Genomic DNA, 21,771 nt, shown 5'->3' with positions numbered 1-21,771 from the left:
CGGTAAGGCTGCATAGGATTAGAAGCCGAAAGACGAGATGAGCTGTTTATCATTGATCGTTAAACAGCTCAATGTTCAACCTTCACCATAGTGCACAGTGACAACAACTAGTCACGAATATGGCTAGAGTACGGACTGCCGCTCTGTTGGATCTAAATAGGCCCGAACTGTTAATCGATCCCGTCATGTCAAAGAGCGCTTGGAGTTTCTACATCCGACGAACACTCTGTACTACCAACACAATCCTATTTTAGTTAGGTCGAGTTAGACTGACGTCAACAAACAGTGGTAAGGCCAGATTCACATAACGACACAGCCTTATAAGGAGGAGATCCAGAGGAAGACGTGGCAGTGTGGTGCCAGCTGACACACCTTTCCTCTACTACAAAATTGATGAAATAAAGACACATTAGAGGAGACTGTATCGTGGATCATCAGGACGGCCAGAAAGGCGGGCCGAAACAGGGCCCCGCCAGTAAGTGAGACATCTGCGACGGGGGTGCGTGCTTAAGAGGGTCAGTGAGGATTTGGGTGGCAGGCGCACTAGCAGGTTGGTCACTCCAAAATATGCCATTAGTGCTGTGCATCGACATCACTCAACGAAGAGCTTTCTTGTCGCAGCAGGCGTTGCGGGGCACCTTTCAGGAGACCCATGGGGGCGGCGCACAATTGCCTAGCGTCGTGCCGGGATAGGCAGAGTGTTTGGGCTGCAGGGATGTAACTTGTCTCCCATCGCTGAGGCAGCGTAGCCGACTGCCTTTGGCGGGCCGGGCACAGTGCTAACGCTGTCCACCTAACGGCGCTACTCAGGTGTTACGTGTTCTGTTTCCCAATCTGACTCAGCGTTGGTTGTGGCTGGCATAATTGTGTCAAGAAGACAGTGCCGGCTTGAGTTTGGGATGTGTTCGGAGGAGACACACGGCTCTCGAACCTTCGCCTCTCCCGATCCGTACAGAAGTTTGCAGGCGATAGAAGAAAATGTAACTAACCAAATTGGATACCACTGAAATTGTGGGCGGGAAAAAAACAAAAACAAAAAAAACCTGATCATTCAGGTTTACTGGGAATGGAGTCAAAACGCAACTTACTTTACTGGAAAAGCTTGCGTTATTATTATTCATATCAAAAAACTGTTATAATAGTACATGATATCAAGGAGGTTGGTGGCATACATTAATTGGGGAGTAGATGGGACTCGTGGTAATGGTTATGGGAGCCAAATCAATGGAATGGAATGCCATACTTGCAGACACTGGAAGGAATGTTATTGGATTTTTTCCGGAACATGGTGACTGGATTTGAAACTCATTATTATTAGATTGGCTGGAAAGTACACATTTTGTTTGTATGGGGGCTTCCAGATTTCGAAAGAGCTGGTTGCCTTTAATGTTACTCACTTGGAAAATCAATCATTGTTTATTATTACTTTATCCCATAGGTTGGTTTTCCTTCTACCGCCGGATATGACCACACCGAGGAATTTGTTAGACCCTGTGGTCAACCGAAGCAGGCAGAGACCCGTCAAGAAATTGGCCCAGCCACTCACATCGGACATACTTGGTGTATGCATTTCTTCCTTCTCTCTCGCTATGGAGCAGCAAACCAAACTGGCTCCTCCAAGATACTCACATAATAGAAATTGGGTAGAGAAGCTACTAGCGCAATTGGCACACCAAACAGACTATTCCAGCAAAACCACCACTCCAGCATAACCTTGGCGAGACTCACATCACATGACCATTGCTGTACCACAGGAAGTGAATGTGGACAATTGGTCAGACAGGATCAGAGACAAAGCATATCAGCAGCACTTCATCACACTCAGAGGGCTATAGAGTCCGGAGAGCAACATTGGAGCCACCACATGAGAGAGATACTTTAGCTGGAAGAAGGGCCACTTACGACACTCTACTCCAGCTCTTATAACACGATATCGATTCAAGGCTGTCGTTTGCGAGGATAGCAACGTCCTCACTACCCGTCCGATCCATAGGTGGACAGGCGCATATATAGAGTTACCACTTGAGTATACGGAATAGGTGGATGAGAAGGAGGGAGCAGCATGACAGTGAGTCGCAATACTAAGATGCACAAAAGATTTTCTCATTTCTAGAATTGTCATCTTTACTCCAACGCAGGACGCTACCAATTGAGGAAGCGGGAGTATTTATTGTTCACTTCTGTAGAGTAATTAGAAAAGCTGATTCTGAGTGATAACTGGACCTCGAGAGGACCGAACAATGACGTGCCTGTGCTTATAATGAGTATATACAAGAAACCGCTGTCTATCTAGCAGACTATCACATAGTAGTGATTACGTCTATTCACATTGTTGCCATTGTGGTGTCTTGACAAACGCAGCATTGTCACAAGTACATAACCCGTTCCATGGAGGGCCGTTCTGAAAGTTCGTACTAGCGCTGAGGACATATAAGCCCCAGGGAAAAGCGGCTGTGATGTCGGGTGGGTGCATAGTGTTTTCACGACTCAGTGCCCGCTGCTGTGCAAAAGGTGCCCGAGCTAGCGTGTAGTGTTCAGTGCGTGGTCTCGTGTTGGGGTTGTCTAGTTGAGTCCTTGGTGTATACCTTCAAGGACAACCTTTAACGTCATAACAATCAAAAAGTAATAAGCTACTCCTGGATGGACAGATGGAGTTTTAATCAGCAATGATTAAACTAAGTTAAATTGTTCTGGGGCTTGCTAGACCTGTAAAGCCCCATAGAGATACTACTGCTACCCTGGGGGTATACAACAATGTTTCCACTGGTATTGCCTTTGTAAATTTAATTCCATCTTACTTCCTAGGTGCTAGGTTCTTCTTTATATTGTGATTCGGCTTTATGAATCACCTATTATTTTTATGACAGGTTGATACAGGAGGAGTTCATTCAACCCCCGGGCCAATTCTCTTTTTGTATGCTATTGATTGACAGAATATGTATTATTCTTTTATAATCAAGTCAATCACTGATCAATCAGAACGTGTGTCTTTTCAACCTATGTGAGGTGTCTTAGTCTACTGTTTAGTCTCCAACGATCATCCTTTGAATTTCTCTGCAGCGTACGATAGACCGAGGGGAAGGGGACCTGGACAGTTAAAGTGGCGAATCCCCACCACCACGTCTCGCAGTGAAGTTAGATACATACACGTGCACACACTTCTCGCACGAACATCAAGTACACTCCGGGGCGACTAGCGGCATCCTGCATTACTTTTTCTCACGACTCATACTGCACAGATGACTACATATCATGTCGACAACAGTTTTCCCTATTCTTGTGTTATCCCTTCACACGCATAACTCGCACCTTAGGCACTCGCGCATCGCAACTCGACACGCTATCACGCCACACCACACACAGCTAGACGATCGGCAAACTGCCAGCAGCGGACAACGCAAACGCTACGTACCCCATCGCATGCCGCTGACGCAACTCCACGGCACGCTTGCATTCGCACTACACACACATCCACACACACATCACCAACACACACACACACCACACACAAACACTCAAACACACTAACACACTATCATTCACTACACATCAAGGCACGCACGACGCAACCTAGGACCACACACTACTTCACCTACCCACACCCATCGTGAGCATGGCATACCAGCACAGTCACACACCACCACACTACATAACACACACCTCTTTGCAACTACTCGCACACATCACAACCTCCCACGAGAGAGAGACACCAGGATGGTCTCCCACACATGCCACTTCGCGATCACATGGGCTATCCACACTAACACTCACTCCACATTCCCATAACATTCACATATAGAGAAGTTCCTGGATGGGTGTCCACCTGCCCCTTCCCCCATTAACTCATTGAGTAGAACTGTCTCCTTGTGTCCTTCTATTGGGCTACACCATACTCACAAAGGGACCAAGTTTACTTCCTGTGTGGTTCCCATGGTGCTTCCTAATATCCATGACAGGAGAGTTCTCATGTTTGAGTTTCTTCCTTTGAGGGCCCTCCATAAACTCGTTAGGAGAAAAATCCTCTTCGTTTGGGTTGGTCCCGCCTGCTCCAAATCACTTCCTAAAGGAGAAATCTCCTTTCTTGTTGTGATCTCCTTTGCTATTCCCCAATATTTATCAACATGGTCCATAATTCACCACGACCAGTCAGTCGAAGAAAGTGAGGAGGACAAACCTTTATCGCCTCCTCCAGGATACTGTTCGAAATATGATTTTGTGGTCTATTAGGTCCCCAGATCTCCTCGAAAAAACCTTCTACAAGCTTCCCACCATATGAGAACATACCTCCCGCCCAGTACCAAGGAGAAGTCCTCTGGGTTTTGTTCGCCTTGCATCATCCTGCCTGCCTGGCTAACCAAAGTGAGAATCACTTCGACATCTGCTATCAGTGGACACATAAGGCACAACAGAAGGATTTACGTCGCGTGTGCCATAGTACACTCACTGGGCGATCCCTAAGCTTTCATGCCCATCCAGGACCTAATATAATGGTCACGGTGATAGAAGAGCAAAGCACCCAGAAAATACCACTGCCATACCTCCTGTATTGATACAAGCTCTCTGATGGTGGGTTCTCACTCTGTGCCTAAACTCATACTCATAGCTCTACATCAGACAATGGTTTTCCTATCAACGTTGATGATACTACATGCCTTCCGGAGATAACTCGCAAGATGAAGAAAAAGTGGAGAGTAGCCACTGATGCCCTCTAATTGGTGGTTCCCAGCCTATGTGTCCACCCACTTGCATAACCAAATGGACCCATAAGAGCTCGCTGACTTTCAGGGCAGATAGTTTCCCCTTCTGTGGTGGGTTCTCTTCCTGGCTGACCCCTAAACGCTCCATACCCTATATAAGCTAGGGTCACACAAAAGGAGTGTCGCACTGTCCCACTGAGAGCTTGTGGTGGTGGCCCAGGTTGATTTGTAACTCCTCGCCCATCTCGCACCCTACCTGGGCCTCCCAGGTAACTTTCTGGTCTGATAGCACGGTTATAAAGTCGGCCATCATTGCGCCTAGTTGTGGTCCGTTACGCAGTTGCCCTTTTCCCGCGCGATAAGATATCCAGGCGGGCGGGAGATGAATGTCCCGCAACACCTTCGTTTTGGGTCCCTGGGGGCCAGGTGGAGCAAGAAAATGAAGGGGTGACTGCCCGACATCCACCTTGAGAGTCGATGGTGTCATGCTGATTTTATTACACTTCGACACTCAATGTGCCTCTCTCATGAGAGTGATAATGGGGACCATCCATGACAAATCTTTTACAAGATTGCTCAGGTCTGAGGGGGGCGGAAAGAGCGGTCTTCCTTCTCAATCCACCTCGCAAGACCAACATCCCTCCCTTTCTTATAACGGAACTAAAATTGTGGGCGTCTTTGGTTGTGATATTTGGACCGCGGTGCCAAATAACAAAATCAGACGTAGTGCGTCGTATGGTAAGAATGTTCCGCCCACCTCCAAAGGAAATGTAAATTTTGGGTGTGGAAGACTTTTACTGATCCCTGATTTTCTAGCTTGACATCCTACAGGGCCCCCAGTCAAGTTGTTAATGGTTAAGAGCTAACAGTGGGTGGCCTGACATGGAGTGTAAGTCTGATTTGGATTAACGGGACATGATGGGTAATATGAAAAGGTATGGAAATAGATGGCTTTAGTTTCAGTGGCTGAGGACCCCGCAGGATTTGGTTCATAGGTATTCACTCTCTTGCCCTTTTCCCTAAGCAAACAAAAGAGGAATGAGCGAGGATAATGATGACTATTCGTACAACAACACCAGACTATGACATACACTGGCCCAATTCGATTACATCCTATTTTAGTAGCCACTACCAACAATACTAGTTTAGTTCAAAGTGTTAGTCCCGCTTCGGCCCCTCTTAACTTTTTGGTGTGTCCCTTCTCCTGCTTCAAGCCAAAACATCGTTTTGCACACTGTTCGCACCCACGCCCTGTCTCCTTCCTTTCTGTCTCTCATAACGGACACTTCACATTTGAAGGGGTGAAAGAAAGTTCGTTAATTACGTCCTGGACCACAGACCCGGACCATGACATAGGGCAACTCTAGTTCCTGAACTCAGTTCCTTCGGTACGTAATTTCCTAACGCGGAAGAAGTATAAAGAAGGGAATGTGGAGGAGAAAAAAGGGGATTCCTTGTCTGAGAATAGAGGGTACAGTATGATCCCAGTCCGTTATGGGGTTGCCTCCCCCATCTCAAGCGAGACACAACCCCTACACCAGAAATCTGACAGCCGTTCCGTGCACCGTCCAGCCTGAGACCTCATAACACTCTTCAATGTTCCTCAGATTGCGAGTCAAAAGTTGTGTATATAATGTCCAAAGGAAATCTCAGTTAACAGAGGGAGGGGATAAGGATGTAATAAGATACCCCAGCGGCTCCCTTAGCCATGGTTTCGTGCATTGAGTTGTTGTGTGTTCCATATATGGTGGTGGGAGGAGTCCACTTCGCTGCAAGCTGATAATATGTCGGGATAGAAAAAACATTCCTGTTTGCATTCTTGGTCTTATCTATATCGGATATTTTTGTCAGTTTTATGTCCGGCCCTTTCTTTTTGTCTTAAATGTCCGCCTCCCCCTAGAATGTCGTCTCCTTTAATAGTAAAAGGGGGCAGCTGTGGAAAGGCTTGGTTCGATCTTTTCGAGAGTTTGGCTACACATCCACGTGCGTGGTGGATTCATAGGTTTAACTGGGGTGGTAAATATGCGATATTTTGTTAGAATGTGGGAAATTGGAGATTCGTATGGCGCGCAGGGAGATGTCAAGTACAAGTGGAGATAGTATGGTTACACGCGTATGTGTGCCAAATAAAAAATTTAGGTTCATATTATTTCAAAAAGTGTTGATGACACGATTGGTGTCCAATCGAACTCGTCTCGAAGCAGTGGGGATTTGTTTCATGTATTAATGTATTTTTAAACGTGAGAAAAAATTGTTATAATCCCAAAATGTAATACGGATAAAAAATCTTGTTCAACATGACGATATAGTTCTAGTGAACCTAATTGAACCTAGACTGAAAACCTAAACAAACTACCTATTCGCCATATGATGCCAGATCAAATAAATGCATACATAATTTTCTATGGCTCTGTCAGTAATACCCTCTCTATATTAGTTATTCATATCAGACTCAAAAAAGCACAAACCACTGGTTACTACCTATTATAACTAAAAGATAATTTCTCGCTCCATAATCGAGTGGGGGTAAGCCGTTCGATCCTTAAATATGGACACCAGATAATCCGGCACTTACGACATGCAAGGCAACAACAATGCATGTAGCCTTGATATTGTGTTTCTATTTTTAGCAAAACGCTGAGAGGCCCCACATGCTAAATATTTTTATATTCTTTCTCTAAATAAGAAAAAAACAAAACATGATAAACAACAAGACTCAAGATCTCTTTGCTTCCTAAATACTCACTTTCTATCACACGTACAGACATAGAAAGGAGTGCAATATTTAAACATATAAAATAAATGGCAAGTTTGATATATCAACTAATAAAATAAAAGTGCAAACAAATCAATTGAGATAACCAAAAACAATATCAAAATGATAATGGAAGCCACTTTGTTTTTAATGGAGAGAAGTAAGGAACACAAAGTTGTGCAGATATAGAAAAACAAAAGTATTAAAACACTTAAAAGAAACTTTGTGAGGGAAATAAGCAGCTTACCTGAGATTAAGCAGTAGTAAAAACTCTCCTATAATATGGACAAATATGCCGCTGTTATTTTCTGAGCAGTATAGTATCACATTATTTTTGACCCTTGTTATGGTTAGAGGAAGTGAATAGGATATTGTTACTCTGTTTGGATGGTAGGTCCCCATCTTTATCCACAAACGTTTTTTATTTTGGGCAATTTTTTCTGGGGTAAGGCCAAATACTGCCCAGCCTGAGGAATTATCCGCGAGAATTGCGCAAGTGTGAGAAGTGTTCTAAGCGCAGTAAGTGGAATCCCGACGATTCATGAGGAAGAGTGCTTATTCTAGTTCAGTCTTATTGTTCATATCAAAAAGAAAACACGTGTTTCCACCACAGCAAGGATATAGGGTTTTTCTTTCAATTGGGCACCTGCAGCAAACATAGTACATACGTTTGCATAGCAAGTGTCACTGCGCCATATCGCAGGTAAGGGGTCTTTGGGGTGTCGATTGTAGCGATCGCGCCGGATGATTGAAAACCTGGTGTGCGAACTCCCCGCACCTCTACCCTACTTTGCTGAGAGCATTTTTTTTTCGCCACCGCCCACGTGCACCTTCACTTGCATGGCAAGGGGTCAATCAAACCTCCATCTCTGGAGGTTGGTCCAATGAGCTTCCTCCACGCTTCCACACCCCACATGCAAATATCCCGCCGGTTTATCGAGTCAGTTATTTTTCAACCTATAGCTCCTTTTGTGTATGTCAAAGGTTCTAGCTAACCACTCTGGCTCGTTCGAAAGTCAGCGGCAAGTCAGGGTTACCCTTATTTGTGAATTCAAGCCAAAACTGTGCGCTCGGGAACGCACTGGTAGAGAGCTTCTCTTCATGGTCTGGCAGCTGGGAAAGTGGCTCAAATTTTCTTTCCGCATCTGCGTCTCCCACAGAGTCAGTTTGGTTTTAAATGCCTTCACTGTACTGTACATATCAGAGATGACATGATCCCGACCCTGCAGCTGCAAGTTCATTGCATTCAGATGACTCGTAATGTCACACAGAAAAGCCATTTCACACAACACATTGTCGTTGTTTGTGTTCCCAGCCCCCCTCGCTGCTTTCCCCAAGGTCCCGTCGCCTTTTATCGAAAATCACATCTCTTTTCTCGTCGCGGAGTTGTGCTGGTTTGTTGTTTTTTCCTCGTTATACGCCCATATTGAACAGACAGCCCACTCTCCTCAGCGGGGAAGCCTCGCAATACGACATCTTTGCAACCCACCTCTTCCCGTACCCCTGGCCAACTTAGCCATGGCGCACGCCTCCTCTGATCCTGAATTAACGCGACAACCATCCACTCGGGCCCAGCTGTTGGACTCACCCCCGTTTCCTTTAACTGCCGTCAAGCAAACCTGCCTGGAAACTGGCGGACTGATTCAAACAACGCCTTTGGCCTCTCGTTGAAATACCACAATAGTGTCAAGCCCGAATGACTCGCGCGTGCATTGGAACGCTCATACATGCTCTCATCTTTCAAGGCATATCCACCTGGACCGCACCCCAACGAGTCTTTGTCCCCTGACACTCGGTGCTCTAGTACCCTGATCAGCCCACTCGATAAGCCTTCGAGATGTCCTCAGCTCACAACTGTCGCGTTTTCCTCCTTTGGCACTCTCTTCTGTGATCCCCGTATCTTCGCCACCCTGTATCAGTGCACCCGCTCCACCTCGAACTCCGATTCCCACACACATGCGCCAGTGCCTGCCTCTGACTGCTACCCCAACCCCGCCTGAACCACTCTGCCCCTGACCCCCCGGTCGGTCTATGTCCCAAACCCAGAGTTTTTTCCCAAGGCACTCACATCTCATTACACATGCTTGACACCTTCTTCGATACAAATCATGCCCCCGTATCTGGAGTGCCATCATAGGTACGGGTAAAGCCAAAACTGCCTCTGTCACGCTTAGGCTCGGAAGTCCACTGGTCCGCGGATGACAACACTGACCACTAACCTTGCGGCAGATGATCAACACATGCATCGGTGCTCTCATCCGACAGCCGAAGCGAATATGCAATGAAAATCTTTTCCCTTGTTCCACAGGTTTACTGAACGCTCTGTTTAGATTGATGGACAAACTGTCTACTCTCTCGCTCGCAGCGCAAGATCCCGTCGTCTTATGCCTTTCGAACCGCCTCAACATTTAATAAAAGCATGGCGCCCTGTTATCTTCCTCTGGGCACCATCTTTAAACGCAACCACCACAACTTAGATCCCACATCCGCAGTCTCTGCTCTGAACCTTGTGAAAATACCCCCCTCCACGTAATGGCGCCGGCGCTGATCTTCCCAGCGGCCTGACCCATAACCACTCTTCTGCCAACAATAAAACGGCCTTGACAGCAGCCTGGCCCATCTGTGATCTTGGCTTTCTTGAACAGAGCCTGTCGAGATTTGAGGCCTTATCCCCGTAATTTACATTCCTCCTGCTTATTGGTAGGCATTCTGTTCCATGTCCATATCTTCTAGTGGTTGTTTGTCCGCGCTAGTGTTGTTCTTGGCAATAGTCGATGTCCAGTCCACGTATCATACTCCTTTCAGTACTGCCGCAACCTTTCTCTCCACACAGAAGGACACATCACGGCTTTTCAAGCTACCTACCCTGAACAATAACTCCGACTGCCCACCTTGTTTGAAACCCCGGTCTCAGTTGTCCACCTTCCCCGTTTTGCCAATTTTGTGTATTCGCATCCGAAACGGTCCCAGTCTTCACACTTCTGACCATCCGGTGGAATTTGCCCTGACCCGTATCTAGCCTCGTCCAAATTGAAGATATTGTATTGAAAATGAACAGCAGCGCTACTTGCTCGGTGCGTCACCTGGATAAGGTGTGCGCATTGTGGGGAAATGTAAGTATTGGTTGGCGTTGGTAAGAGTGGACCATCTGCGGGCTGCCGGCTTCCCGCCACATTGCGCTCCATCGCGGCCGTTTTTCATTATGGATCACCCCCCTATAATCTTCCAGTATCATTCCAATGGGTGTCTCCGTATTATAAAACTGTTCTTACTCTGCGGTGTACCGGCCATGTGCCCCGCGGCCGCCTTGATACGTATCCATAGTACTGTGGCTCTAGCGGTCACCCCGTTAGGGACAGGTATATGACACTACGAGATTAGGCACCTCTGTTTGAGTGGGGCCTCTCCATGATCCAGCGTTTCGAGGGAAGCACTGGTTCAAGTGGCTACCTCCAGACCACGCAGAGTACATTAACGGGGACCGGTAATTGCATGCTAGGCGCAGGTATAAACACGCTATCTTCGACAGGACCTTAATTCCTTGGAGAGCCAACATCAGGACTGGAAATGAGGCCTGGCTTAGCCTTGAAGGAAGAATCAATTGTAGGAGTATTATCAGACGTCCCACGAGCTAGTTAATTATCATAGTTCACATATTATATCTAGCTTTTATGTGGAAGAGAGAATTTGATATTGCGAGTAGAACAATCACTTCTTCTAGCCATTGAATGCTATTAAGTTTGAGGATAGGACACCTTGTTTCTGAACTCGACAATATCTTCAGTCTAAGAGTAATTACTTCATAGTCAGAGTCAATATATTAGCATGGATTGTTATAAAATTGACAGATCTTGCGTACCCAAACATTATATAAAACAGTCCAATTGTTTGGAATGAAATACCAAATTGATTCAGTATTGACTAAACATCTTTTCATCCAATTGATCTGGAAAGTGTTATTTATGTCAGACCTATTTACTTCCAGACCTCCTTCAGATCTTTTATTAGAGGACTGACTTTTTTAGTTTGTGAGACTTATTTTTCCAGATGAAGTCAAGGTAGAGGGATTTACAAATAAAGATAATGAGGGGTGGACAGAAGCACTCTCCCAAGTATAGAAAGATCCCTTTGTAGCCAATTATTAAATATATTCCTGGTTTTCTTAATTTTAGGAGAGAAATTCATATGTTGTTTGACTAAGTGTTTTTTGACAGATGTATTCCTAAATATTTAATACAGTCCTTTACAGGAATATTTTATATTTCTTTGTCATCAGTCATAAGATTTCACATTTAGAAACGTTCAGTTTTAATCCTGATGCAATAGAGAATGCATGCAGTGATAGCATTAAGGGCATAGTAGTATCATCAGCCAGTTGGAAAATTTGTATTTCTTTGTTAAAAATGGTTAAGCCATGCAGATTTGCATTATTCAGAATATCAAGAGAGAAGTTCCACAGCCAAAATGAATAACATGCCGAAATTGGGCATTCCTGTCATACACTTCTGTTGATACTGAATCTTTTGGATGTATTAAGGTTTAGTGACACAGAACTATTTACATCTTTGTAAAACATGCAAATTACTTTGATAAAATGTTCACCGAAACCAAAAAGTTTAAGAGACCGAAAGAGAAATGAATGTTCAATTGTGTCAAAGGCTTTACAGAAGTCCAGAAATAGGACAACCGCATCTGAGTCAATTGCATCTGAATAATCTAGAAGGTCCAAGACTGAACGAATGTTAGACCTTATGTGACGGCCCTTCATAAATCCTGTTTGAGTCTCATTTATAATGGTATCTATTCCTTTCTTTAATCTTTTGGCATAAACCAGAGCAATCAATTTGTAATCAATATTTAATAAAGTAATTGGTCTCCAATTGTCAATGACAGAAGGGTCTTTATTAGGCTTCGGAATCAGTGAAATAAGGACCTGTTTCATAGTGGAAACCATTTCACAATTTTCAATGAAATCTTGAAACATATTAAAAATAGGGTCTTCTAGTAACTCCCAAAACTGTCTATAGAATTCAACTGACAGGCCATCAGGGCCAGGTGATTTCCCATTTGTCATTGAATTCAGAGCCTCTCTAATTTCTTCAATAGACACAGGTGAATCGCAAACTGAGTGGAAATCCTCCTCAATTACAGGGACATAATTCTGAATGTGGCAAATGTAGCTTTCACAACCATCTTCCTGAAATTGTGAGTTGTAAAGGTTTTCATAAAAGGAATTGACAAATGTTGATATTGTAATGGGATCTTTGCATAACACGTCATTCGTTTTGAGTACAGTTATAGATTTTCTTTTGTAGTTTCTCTTTCAAGTGCAAAAAAAGAATGAGTGTTTCTTTACTTCTCTTCAATCCATTTTGCTCTTGATCTTTGCCAGATCTGTGTAAAGCTGTTCTAATTCTAGTAAAGATATAAATACAGACTCTTCTTCTTGAGATAGATTATATTTTCTTTAGAAAATTGTCAAGCTTTCTCATCAACTATTTTTCTCTAAGGTTCTTTAGGTGCATCAGCTCTTTGACACGTTTAACGGCTACTCAAATCCCATCTACTTCCATGACCCAAGTCTTTTCTTGCAAAAATATCTTTCTCATGTTTCCAATGAGAATAGGATCTTTAAGATCTGTGTTGTTTAATATCCAATATCATCGAGTATCTTTAGATAATTTAGCAGCTTGTAAATTCAGGGAAATACAATTATGACCAGCCCGGATTCTTATCTCCTCCTTTTCTAATGTCTCTGACGGAGCATGTATATTTTGAATCTAGCACGCTACCCGGATGTGGACATGCGCATTTCAATTTAGCAGTCGGAAGGAGCTGTAAGATTCAGTGAAGCAATATTTCACCGGGAAGGAGGATTACGGATTTCGCTTCAAAATGGTACAATTTCTACCTAAACTGCTTTTGCTGGTATTACTAGCTTTCCCGGCAACGATTATCATGAACGGTGAGTACTGAACGGGACTTAGGTTAACTAGATGAAGAGAAACAGCATTGGCCATCAGTCACAGTTAGCTACAGTAGCTAGTTAAGTTAGCTTTGGAAGGCCACTCCATGCTCTTGTGCAAATTGTATAATCTGATAGTAGGACATTGTAGCTACTGCCTTTGTCAATTAGTAGTTTTATTGATGTTGATACTGGCTACACGTTTTTTTTTAGTAACTATTCATTGCAAATATGATTTAATAGTGAGTCTTGCTTATCCGTAATGGTGTGCTACCTAACTAGACTGACGTGTCCTTCCTTACCAGCTTAACAGTTACTTGCTTTCTGGAACCGTAATTAAGACTCGATTTACGTTTAGATGGAGTTTTTGGCTGATTTGGCTTCCAGGGCCATTTCGCCTATAAACAGATAATGTAAGTTCCTTGGACAATAAGGAGTAACGTTAAGCTCCTTTACGCCCATTATTGGGCTAGGAGAAGCAGCCTCAGAACTTGGCCACAGAAGCCCTCTATTGTTGGCAAAGCCTGGCAATCATATCAGTGTTTTGCTTTAGTGTCTTAGAAGCTTGCGATATGAAACAGAAGAACAAAAAATGTAATTACGTTTGTTAAGCCTAGGGCCTGTAACTGTAATTAATACAATATTTGTTCAAACTCAGTTTTAATCCCTTGATACACTATTAACTATGTAACTAAGCGCCCTGGTGTGAAAATAATAATAATAATGATAGATTTTATTTTGACACAAGTTTGTTTTCCCAAAACATTTATTTGGTGAGATTTTAATCAATGTACTTCCTTACAATCAATCCAGGGCCATTGGTGGCAGCCCAGGATGCTACTGAGGATGAGGAGGCAGCTGATGAAGATGCTGTGGATGATGTTGATGTGAACACAGAGGATGAGGATGATGAGGCCGAAGTTGAAGATGATGAAAACACGGAATTGGTAAGAGATTAGGCTACTTTTGGCCGCCTCCTTAGTTTTTTAACATGGGCCCTATCAGTCCTTGCTTTTTTCATCTAAAAAATAGTGTCTAATTTTGATATTTTAGACGGAAGAAAAAGAAGAGGAGGAGGAAGCTGTAGGAGGAGAAGTGAATGCCTCCCCCAATGCTGACACCACCATCCTCTTTGTCAAGGGAGACGGTAGGGGTACGGGCACAGATTGGGGCTTGTCTCAACATATCTATCTGCATGTTGAATTTGCACTTCATTTTTGTCATTATGATGGTTTTGAACTGTGTTTTTTCACTTTAATGCTAAGACTGACTTGTATTTGGAGATGGATTTACTTAGCTACGATGCTTAGTCTATAATATGTTGTTTCAACCTCCATATTTGAGTGCATTTATTGCAAAGAACAAGTATGTGCTAAATGACTTGAATGAAAATGAATTCTTAATATTCTGACAAGCCTGTGTATGCTTCAAATTCCCCATCACGCCACCACTCATAATCTTTTGTTGTTCTTCCTCCTGCCGTTTGACTCCAGACTTCCCAGCCAACGACATTGTGAAGTTCCTGATGGGCTTCACCAACAAGGGCAGTGACAACTTTGTGGTGGAGTCCCTGGACGCATCCTTTCGCTACCCACAGGACTTCCAGTTCTACATCCAGAACTTCACAGCCCTGCAGCTGGGCATAGTGGTGCCAGCTGGGCGCCAGGCCACCTTCGAGTACTCCTTCATCCCAGCCGAGCCCATGGGCGGGCGCCCCTTCGGCCTGGTCATCAACCTCAACTACAAAGACAGCAACGTGAGTGGGCCTCAGCTTAGTCAGCCATTTTTTGTCTTTTTCACAAATGATTGCATGTCAAGAATGGTCATGGGTTTGGTTTCTCAGTTTCCTTATCTATATTTCATTAGGCAATTGTTTTTATATTAGGAAATTAGTTTAACTCGTGGTGTGTGGATGAAGTCTTCCCACTATTTGCATGCGAGGTTAAACTTTCAGATTAACCCGGAGAAGATAAAGAGGGGTCGTAGTTCACCAGCTGGAGGTGATATCTGATCCTCTTGCTCTCTCATACCTCTCTCTCTCTCTTTCAGGGTAACACATTCCAGGATGCTGTGTTCAACCAGACAGTGACCATCACCGAGAGAGAGGATGGACTGGATGGAGAGACGTGAGGCCATATGAACTAGCCCTGTGTTGGAAGACATTCAGAAGTGCTAAATGAAACCATTCTATTGGAGATGGCTGCCATACCAGGGTTCTGTGTTGGTGCAGCGTGTCTTAACTCTTCTCTCTCTTCTGTATCCTCAGGATCTTCATGTATGTGTTCCTGTCTGGTCTGGGCCTGCTAGTGGTGGTAGGCCTTCATCAGCTGCTGGAGTCCAGAAAGGTAAAGCTACAATGCCCATGCCACTGGATGCAGGAGACGGAAAGACAATGAATTAACCTTTACAGCCCCGGAACTCCTCCCACATTCCACTGAAAAGGCAGAGCTCGAAATTCAAAAAATATTTTTTAGAAATATTTAACTTTCACACATTAACAAGTCCAATACAGCAAATGAAAGATACACATCTTGTGAATCCAGTCAACATGTCCGATTTTTAAAATGTTTTACAGCGAAAACACCACATATATTTATGTTAGCTCACCACCAAATACAAAAAAGGACAGACATTTTTCACAGCACAGGTAGCATGCATGAAACCAACCAAACTAACCAAGAACCAACCAAACTAACCAAGAAACAACMTCATCAGATGACAGTCCTATAYCATGTTACACAAMAAATCTATGTTTTGTTCGAAAKATMTGCATATTTGAGGTATAAATCAGTTTTACATTGCTGCTACCATCACAGCTACCGTCAGAAATAGCACCGAAGCAGCCAGAGTAATTATAGAGACCAACGTGAAATACCTAAATACTCATCATAAAACATTTCTGAAAAATCGATGGTGTACAGCAAATTAAAGACAAACATCTTGTGAATCCAGCCAATATTTCCGATTTCTTTAAGTGTTTTACAGCGAAAACACAATATAGCATTATATTAGCTTACTACAATAGCCTACCACACAACCGCATTCATTCATCAAGGCACGTTAGCGATAGCAATAGGCACGTTAGCGTTAGCGAATAAACCAGCAAAATATATTAATTTTCACTAACCTTCATAAACCTTCCTCAGATGACAGTCCTATAACATCAGGTTATACATACACTTATGTTTTGTTCGAAAATTTGCATATTTAGAGCTGAAATCAGTGGTTATCCATTATGCTAACGTAGCATCTTTTTCCCAGAATGTGCGGATATTTCTATTAGACTCTCACCTATTCTGACCAAATAGCTATTCATAAACATTACAAAAAAATACATGTTGTATAGGAAATGATAGATACACTAGTTCTTAATGCAATCGCAGTGTTAGAATTCAAAAAATATCTTCATTACGACATAAGGGTTATGTTATAGCGAGAGAGTGGCCAAAACCTGGGCGCAAAACTACTAGTACACAGTTCGACAGATATATGAAATAGCATCACAAAATGCTACTTTTGGTGATCTTCCATCAGAATGTTGTACAAGGGGTCCTTTGTCCAGAACAGTCGTTGTTTGGATTTAGAACATCGTTTTTCTCTCTTGAATTAGCAAGCACACTGGCCAAGTGGCGCGAAGCTCTCCAACGTCAACAAACACAGACAACGCAACACGCCTAACGTCCCGAAAAAATTTCAATAATCTAATAAAACTATATTGAAAAAACATACTTTACGGTGATATTGTGACATGTATCAAATAAAATCAAAGCCGGAGATAGTAMTCGCCTATAACGACAGCTTTTCAGAAGGCAATTCCAGGTCCATCTTCGCGCTTTCCAGAAAACAGGAAATGGCGGACACGTCATTCCAAGAGGATTTATTCCACCTCAGACCAAGATAATCACTTCATTTCTTCTCTCACTTTCTCTTGACATCTAGGGGAAGGTGTATGACGTGCACGTATAGTCATACGTATCATGCCCATTTATAGGCAGGCCCTTGAACAGAGCATAATTTTCAGACTTTCCACTTCCTGGTCAGAAAGTGTGCTGCCAAATGAGTTCTGTTTTACTCACAGACAAAATTCAAACGGTTTTAGAAACTAGAGAGTGTTTTCTATCCAATAGTAATAATAATATGCATATTGTACGAGCAAGAATTGAGTACGAGGCCGTTTAAATTGGGCACGATTTTCCCCCAAAGTGTAAATAGCGCCCTCTATCATCAACAGGTTAAGCATATCATTCCTTTGTTTGTGTTATTTCCTCGATAATGATACGAAGACCGAAAGAGAGAGATGTACTACTGCTGAGGCAATGCTCCTTGACAAGATTTGCATAGAATATTCAGCACTAAGTGTCACCTAATGCAGAGATGACAGTAGATAGCAGTCCAGAGAGAAATGAATTAGGAGATGTCTGTTCATATTCAACGGTGGGATTCTCTCAGTTCAGATGGTTGTTATTTGATGAGTTGATGTTCTTTCAGGATGAGCACAATGTGTGCCAGAAAAGGATTTGAGATAATACACCAGTTTTCTGATGAACATTGAGGTAGACAGGGAAAGAGGGAGACTAAGTGCCAATTTACGACTTTTGGCGAGTTCAGTTTCAGCTATTTAGTGCTCCACCACTACTACTACTACTACTACTGGGTCAAAAATGAAGAAAAAACGACTGTTGAAAAGGTTATGGGGGTGGTGGATGGTTTTGAGGATTGTGTTTCAATGTTGAATGGAGGAAGTTAAAGTCTCTAACCCACGCTAGAGCATTTCAGAAGACTGAGGGGAAGATGCTGAAAAAGGGTTTATGATATACAAGATCGTTTTAGAGTTTGGTTTCTGTAGAAGTCTAGTGGAAGTCAGTTTAGTAACTTCCTTTTGTGTCCCCCCCCCCCCCGTGCAGAGGAGGAGACCAGCTGCCAAGGTGGAGATGGGCACGTCCAGCCACAACGACGTGGACATGAGCTGGATTCCCCAGGAGACCCTCAATCAGATCAGTAAGTCCTCACTACAACACTCAACATTATGCTACCTAGTGGCCACGTGCGAGCTAGCTGTTTATCCTAGCCATTAACCAAAGGACATTATGCTAGCTAGTAGCCACGGGGAAGCTAGCTGTTTATCCTAGCCATTAACCAAAGGACATTATGCTAGCTAGTAGCCACGGGGAAGCTAGCTGTTTATGCTAGCCATTAGCTCCAGGGGTGCCAGCACCTTCAACAGCTCTGCCTAGGTTACTAATAGTGTAAAGTTAAATATATGGGTCTAACTTAGATTGGCCTGCTTGAGTACAAGTTCAAAATCTAAGTGACAGTGTCTCATGAAATGTGTGTTTAAGAGGACAGAAGTAACACACATCCTAGCTGCTATGCCCCCTCCTTGCTATGTTCCTCTCTATAGCTTTATAACGTTGCAGTGTTTCATCGATGCCTGTTGTCTTCTCTGGGTGTATTTAGCTAAAGGCTCTTGAGTTTTCTGTGTTTGGCTGGTGTTTCAAAACGACCTGTTCTCTCTCTGAGCATGGGGTCATTCACACTTTTCTCTCTCTCTCCCTCTCTTCTTCCTTGCGTCTTCAGTGCAGAGTCGGCGAGGTGAGGCTTCCGTTTCTCTCAGGAGCGAGCAGTAGTAGAGTAGTGGTTGAGCAAAATTCTTACGTTTCCTCTGAATCATCAGTGAATGTAATTATTAGTGCTTCTGAATATGCAATCTCAATCATTGGTTCATGTTAGCCTTGGGTGTAACAGCTATGGTCACTGACTTCAATCCCTAGCTCCTACCCTGAGATACTCCTTATAGGTCTGAAAGGATCAGTTGGATATAAGCAATAGGGTAATAGCAACGAGGTCTGTGGAGCTTCAACCATATTGCTTAAACTCATCCGATCCTTAAAGATCTACAAGGTGCGGCTAGTTGTTGATTTTAGACTTGGCCTATGAAAAAAGTATTTGTTGATCTGCTTATCTGATCCAAAGAGTGACGTCTAAAAACATTTCCAAACATTTCCTAAAACTCTCCTCTCGTTTCCCTAGACAAGGCCTCCCCCAAACGGTCTCCCCGCAAGAGGACACAAAAGCGCACGGCTGGTTCGGACGAGTGACCAGGCCCCTGTCCAGTTCTGTCGCTCGCGCTTGGCACCTGACACAGCCATACCTCCCCTTGCCAGCCGTGGAAAAGCAACAGTCTTCTCTCACCACGGAACCAAGTGCCGTCCTCTTCACAAGAGACTGGTTTCTACCACTAAACTAGACAAAACATCACAACAAACGGTCCCATTTGTTAATTATTCTGTCAAAAGAAGCGTTATCACAGAGGTGTTGTGATGAAGAAACATTTATTGCAGTTTGAGTGTGCTTTTGCAAAGATGCATGTCTTGAAGCATAGGGAGGATTGAAATGGAAGTGGTTGGTTTTAGAGCTGGGTAAATGATAGTGGGAGATGATACAGTTCAGGGTTTTTGTTCTAGGTTTCTGTTTTGTTGCGACTGCCTTGTCATAATTTTTCACCTGTGAATATCTTTTGAGGCAGAATAGTGATTGTTAATTTTGGTATCCTGGAAAACCATAACACACCCTTTTTACTTGTTTTATGTTTTGCACCGTTTAATATCTGGTCTCTGTCACGTTGTTGTCCTCTGCATGGTGGCACAGAGGAGGCCTGGCTTCAAGTCTTGTTATTGGTAGTGCACTGCAACGTTCAACCATCTGATGATTCTGTGAGCATAATGAGGATATGGTGAACTGTCATAGTTTTCCCTCAATGTGCCTTCTTTTTCCTTTTTACATTTGCATTCTTCATATTCCCAAAATCGATGGATGAATTCAGGATTAGATTTTTTAACTTTTGTAAGACCGCAATCTGAATAAAGGTCCAGCACTGGTGTACTGTATCTACTGGGGAATACATATGAGTGAACTGCAAAGATAATTTATTCCTGGCTAATGGGTTTTTATACTGCATTTCTTGACTTGTCTGGGATTACTACTTGTGCATTTTAGAGGCACAGTACATTTACTACTGTACTACTGCCTGTTCATAGTAATTTGAGAGGGACTTTGGGCTAACTGTTAGGCACTGACTCAGTTAGGCAATTAAATGGTCTCTGGACTGTCAAATTTATGTAAACAAAACATTTTTGCAATTAAATCACACCCCCCCAAATGTATTTACTGTTTAATATCCTTCTCATGACATCTTTCACTGAGCTTTTTAATGACCATTTGAGAATGGATGGATCCCAAGTAGATTTTTTTGTCTGTGATATTGTCGCAAACTTGAATGATTATTTGTTTTTTCTCTGCCGAGTATGTAAGTGAAGTGTTCAGTTTGGAGACTGGTACATCTTGATGTAGAAAACAGAAAAATTAAAGTGGAGATGAGAATATGCTATGTTGGATTTTATTTACTACAGTGTGAACAAATACATATGTTATGTCTTGCTCCCAGACAAATTAACAACTTCTTTGCGCGCTTTGAGGACAATACAGTGCCACCGACATGGCCCGCTACCAAAGACTGGGCTCTCCTTCTCCATGGCCGACGTGAGTAAAACATTTAAACGTGTTAACCTCGCAAGGCTGCCGGCCCAGACGGCATCCCTAGCCGAGTCCTCAGAGAATGCGCAGACCAGCTGGCTGGTGTTTACGGACATATTCAATCTCTCCCTATCCCAGTCTGCTGTCCCCACATGCTTCAAGATGGCCACAATTGTTCCTGTTCCCAAGAAAGCGAAGGTAACTGAACTAAATGACTATCGCCCCGTAACACTCACTTCTGTGATCATGAAATGCTTTGAGAGACTAGTCAAGGATCATATCACCTCCACCCTACCTGTTACTCTAGACCCACTCCAATTTGCATAACGCCCCAATAGGTCCAGAGATGATGCAATCGCCATCACACTGCCCCATCCCATCTGGACAAGAGGAATACCTATGTAAGAATGCTGTTCATTGACTACAGCTCAGCATTCAACACCATAGTACCCTCCAAACTTATCATTAAGCTTGAGACCCTGGGTCTCGACCCCGCCTTGTGCAACTGGGTCCTGGATTTCCTGACGGGCCGCCCCCAGGTGGTGAAGGTAGGAAACAACATCTCCACTCTGCTGATCCTCAACACTGGGGTCCCACAAGGGTGCGTTCTCACCATGACTGCGTGGCCATGCACACCTCCAACTCAATCATCAAGTTTGCAGACGACACAACTGGTAGGCTTGATTACTAACAACGACGAGACGGCCTACAGGGAGGAGGTGAGGGCCCTCGGAGTGTGGTGCCAGGAAAATATCCTCTCAATGTCAGCAAAACAAAAGAGATGATTGTGGACTTCAGGAAACTGCGCACCCCACCCTATC

The 21,771-nt window shown here is 43.6% G+C and overlaps 1 protein-coding gene across 4 annotated transcripts; it reads left to right on the top strand.

Moving 5' to 3' along the window:
* The first annotated feature begins 13,254 nt into the window (after positions 1–13,254).
* LOC111953450 (translocon-associated protein subunit alpha) lies at positions 13,255–20,801 on the top strand. Of its 4 annotated transcripts, none has more exons than XM_023972735.2 (9): positions 13,255–13,417; positions 14,231–14,364; positions 14,471–14,564; positions 14,911–15,173; positions 15,467–15,543; positions 15,684–15,762; positions 18,322–18,415; positions 18,995–19,009; positions 19,448–20,801. In XM_023972735.2, the coding sequence occupies exons 1-9, from the start codon at positions 13,348–13,350 to the stop codon at positions 19,513–19,515; spliced, it is 894 nt and encodes a 297-aa protein (XP_023828503.1). In that variant the 5' UTR covers positions 13,255–13,347; the 3' UTR covers positions 19,516–20,801. The 4 variants fall into 4 exon arrangements, with proteins under 4 accessions (XP_023828503.1, XP_023828502.1, XP_023828505.1 ...); XM_023972734.2 differs by having other exon boundaries at positions 14,471–14,570; XM_023972737.2 differs by lacking the exon at positions 18,995–19,009.
* The last annotated feature ends 970 nt before the right edge of the window (positions 20,802–21,771 follow it).

Source organism: Salvelinus sp. IW2-2015, linkage group LG27 (genome assembly GCF_002910315.2).
Source record: "Salvelinus sp. IW2-2015 linkage group LG27, ASM291031v2, whole genome shotgun sequence".
Taxonomy (NCBI): domain Eukaryota; kingdom Metazoa; phylum Chordata; class Actinopteri; order Salmoniformes; family Salmonidae; genus Salvelinus; species Salvelinus sp. IW2-2015.
Note: the sequence above shows the minus strand (reverse complement) of the source record. Positions and strands in the feature narration are given on the sequence as shown.

Excerpts from the sequence above, each read along its gene's own strand:
- LOC111953450 (XM_023972734.2), top strand. The coding sequence starts at position 13,348 with ATGGTACAATTTCTACCTAAACTGCTTTTGCTGGTATTACTAGCTTTC. Across the intron at positions 13,418-14,230 it reads GGCAACGATTATCATGAACG|GGCCATTGGTGGCAGCCCAG; the intron begins GTGAGTACTGAA and ends CAATCAATCCAG. Across the intron at positions 15,174-15,466 it reads TCAACTACAAAGACAGCAAC|GGTAACACATTCCAGGATGC; the intron begins GTGAGTGGGCCT and ends TCTCTCTTTCAG.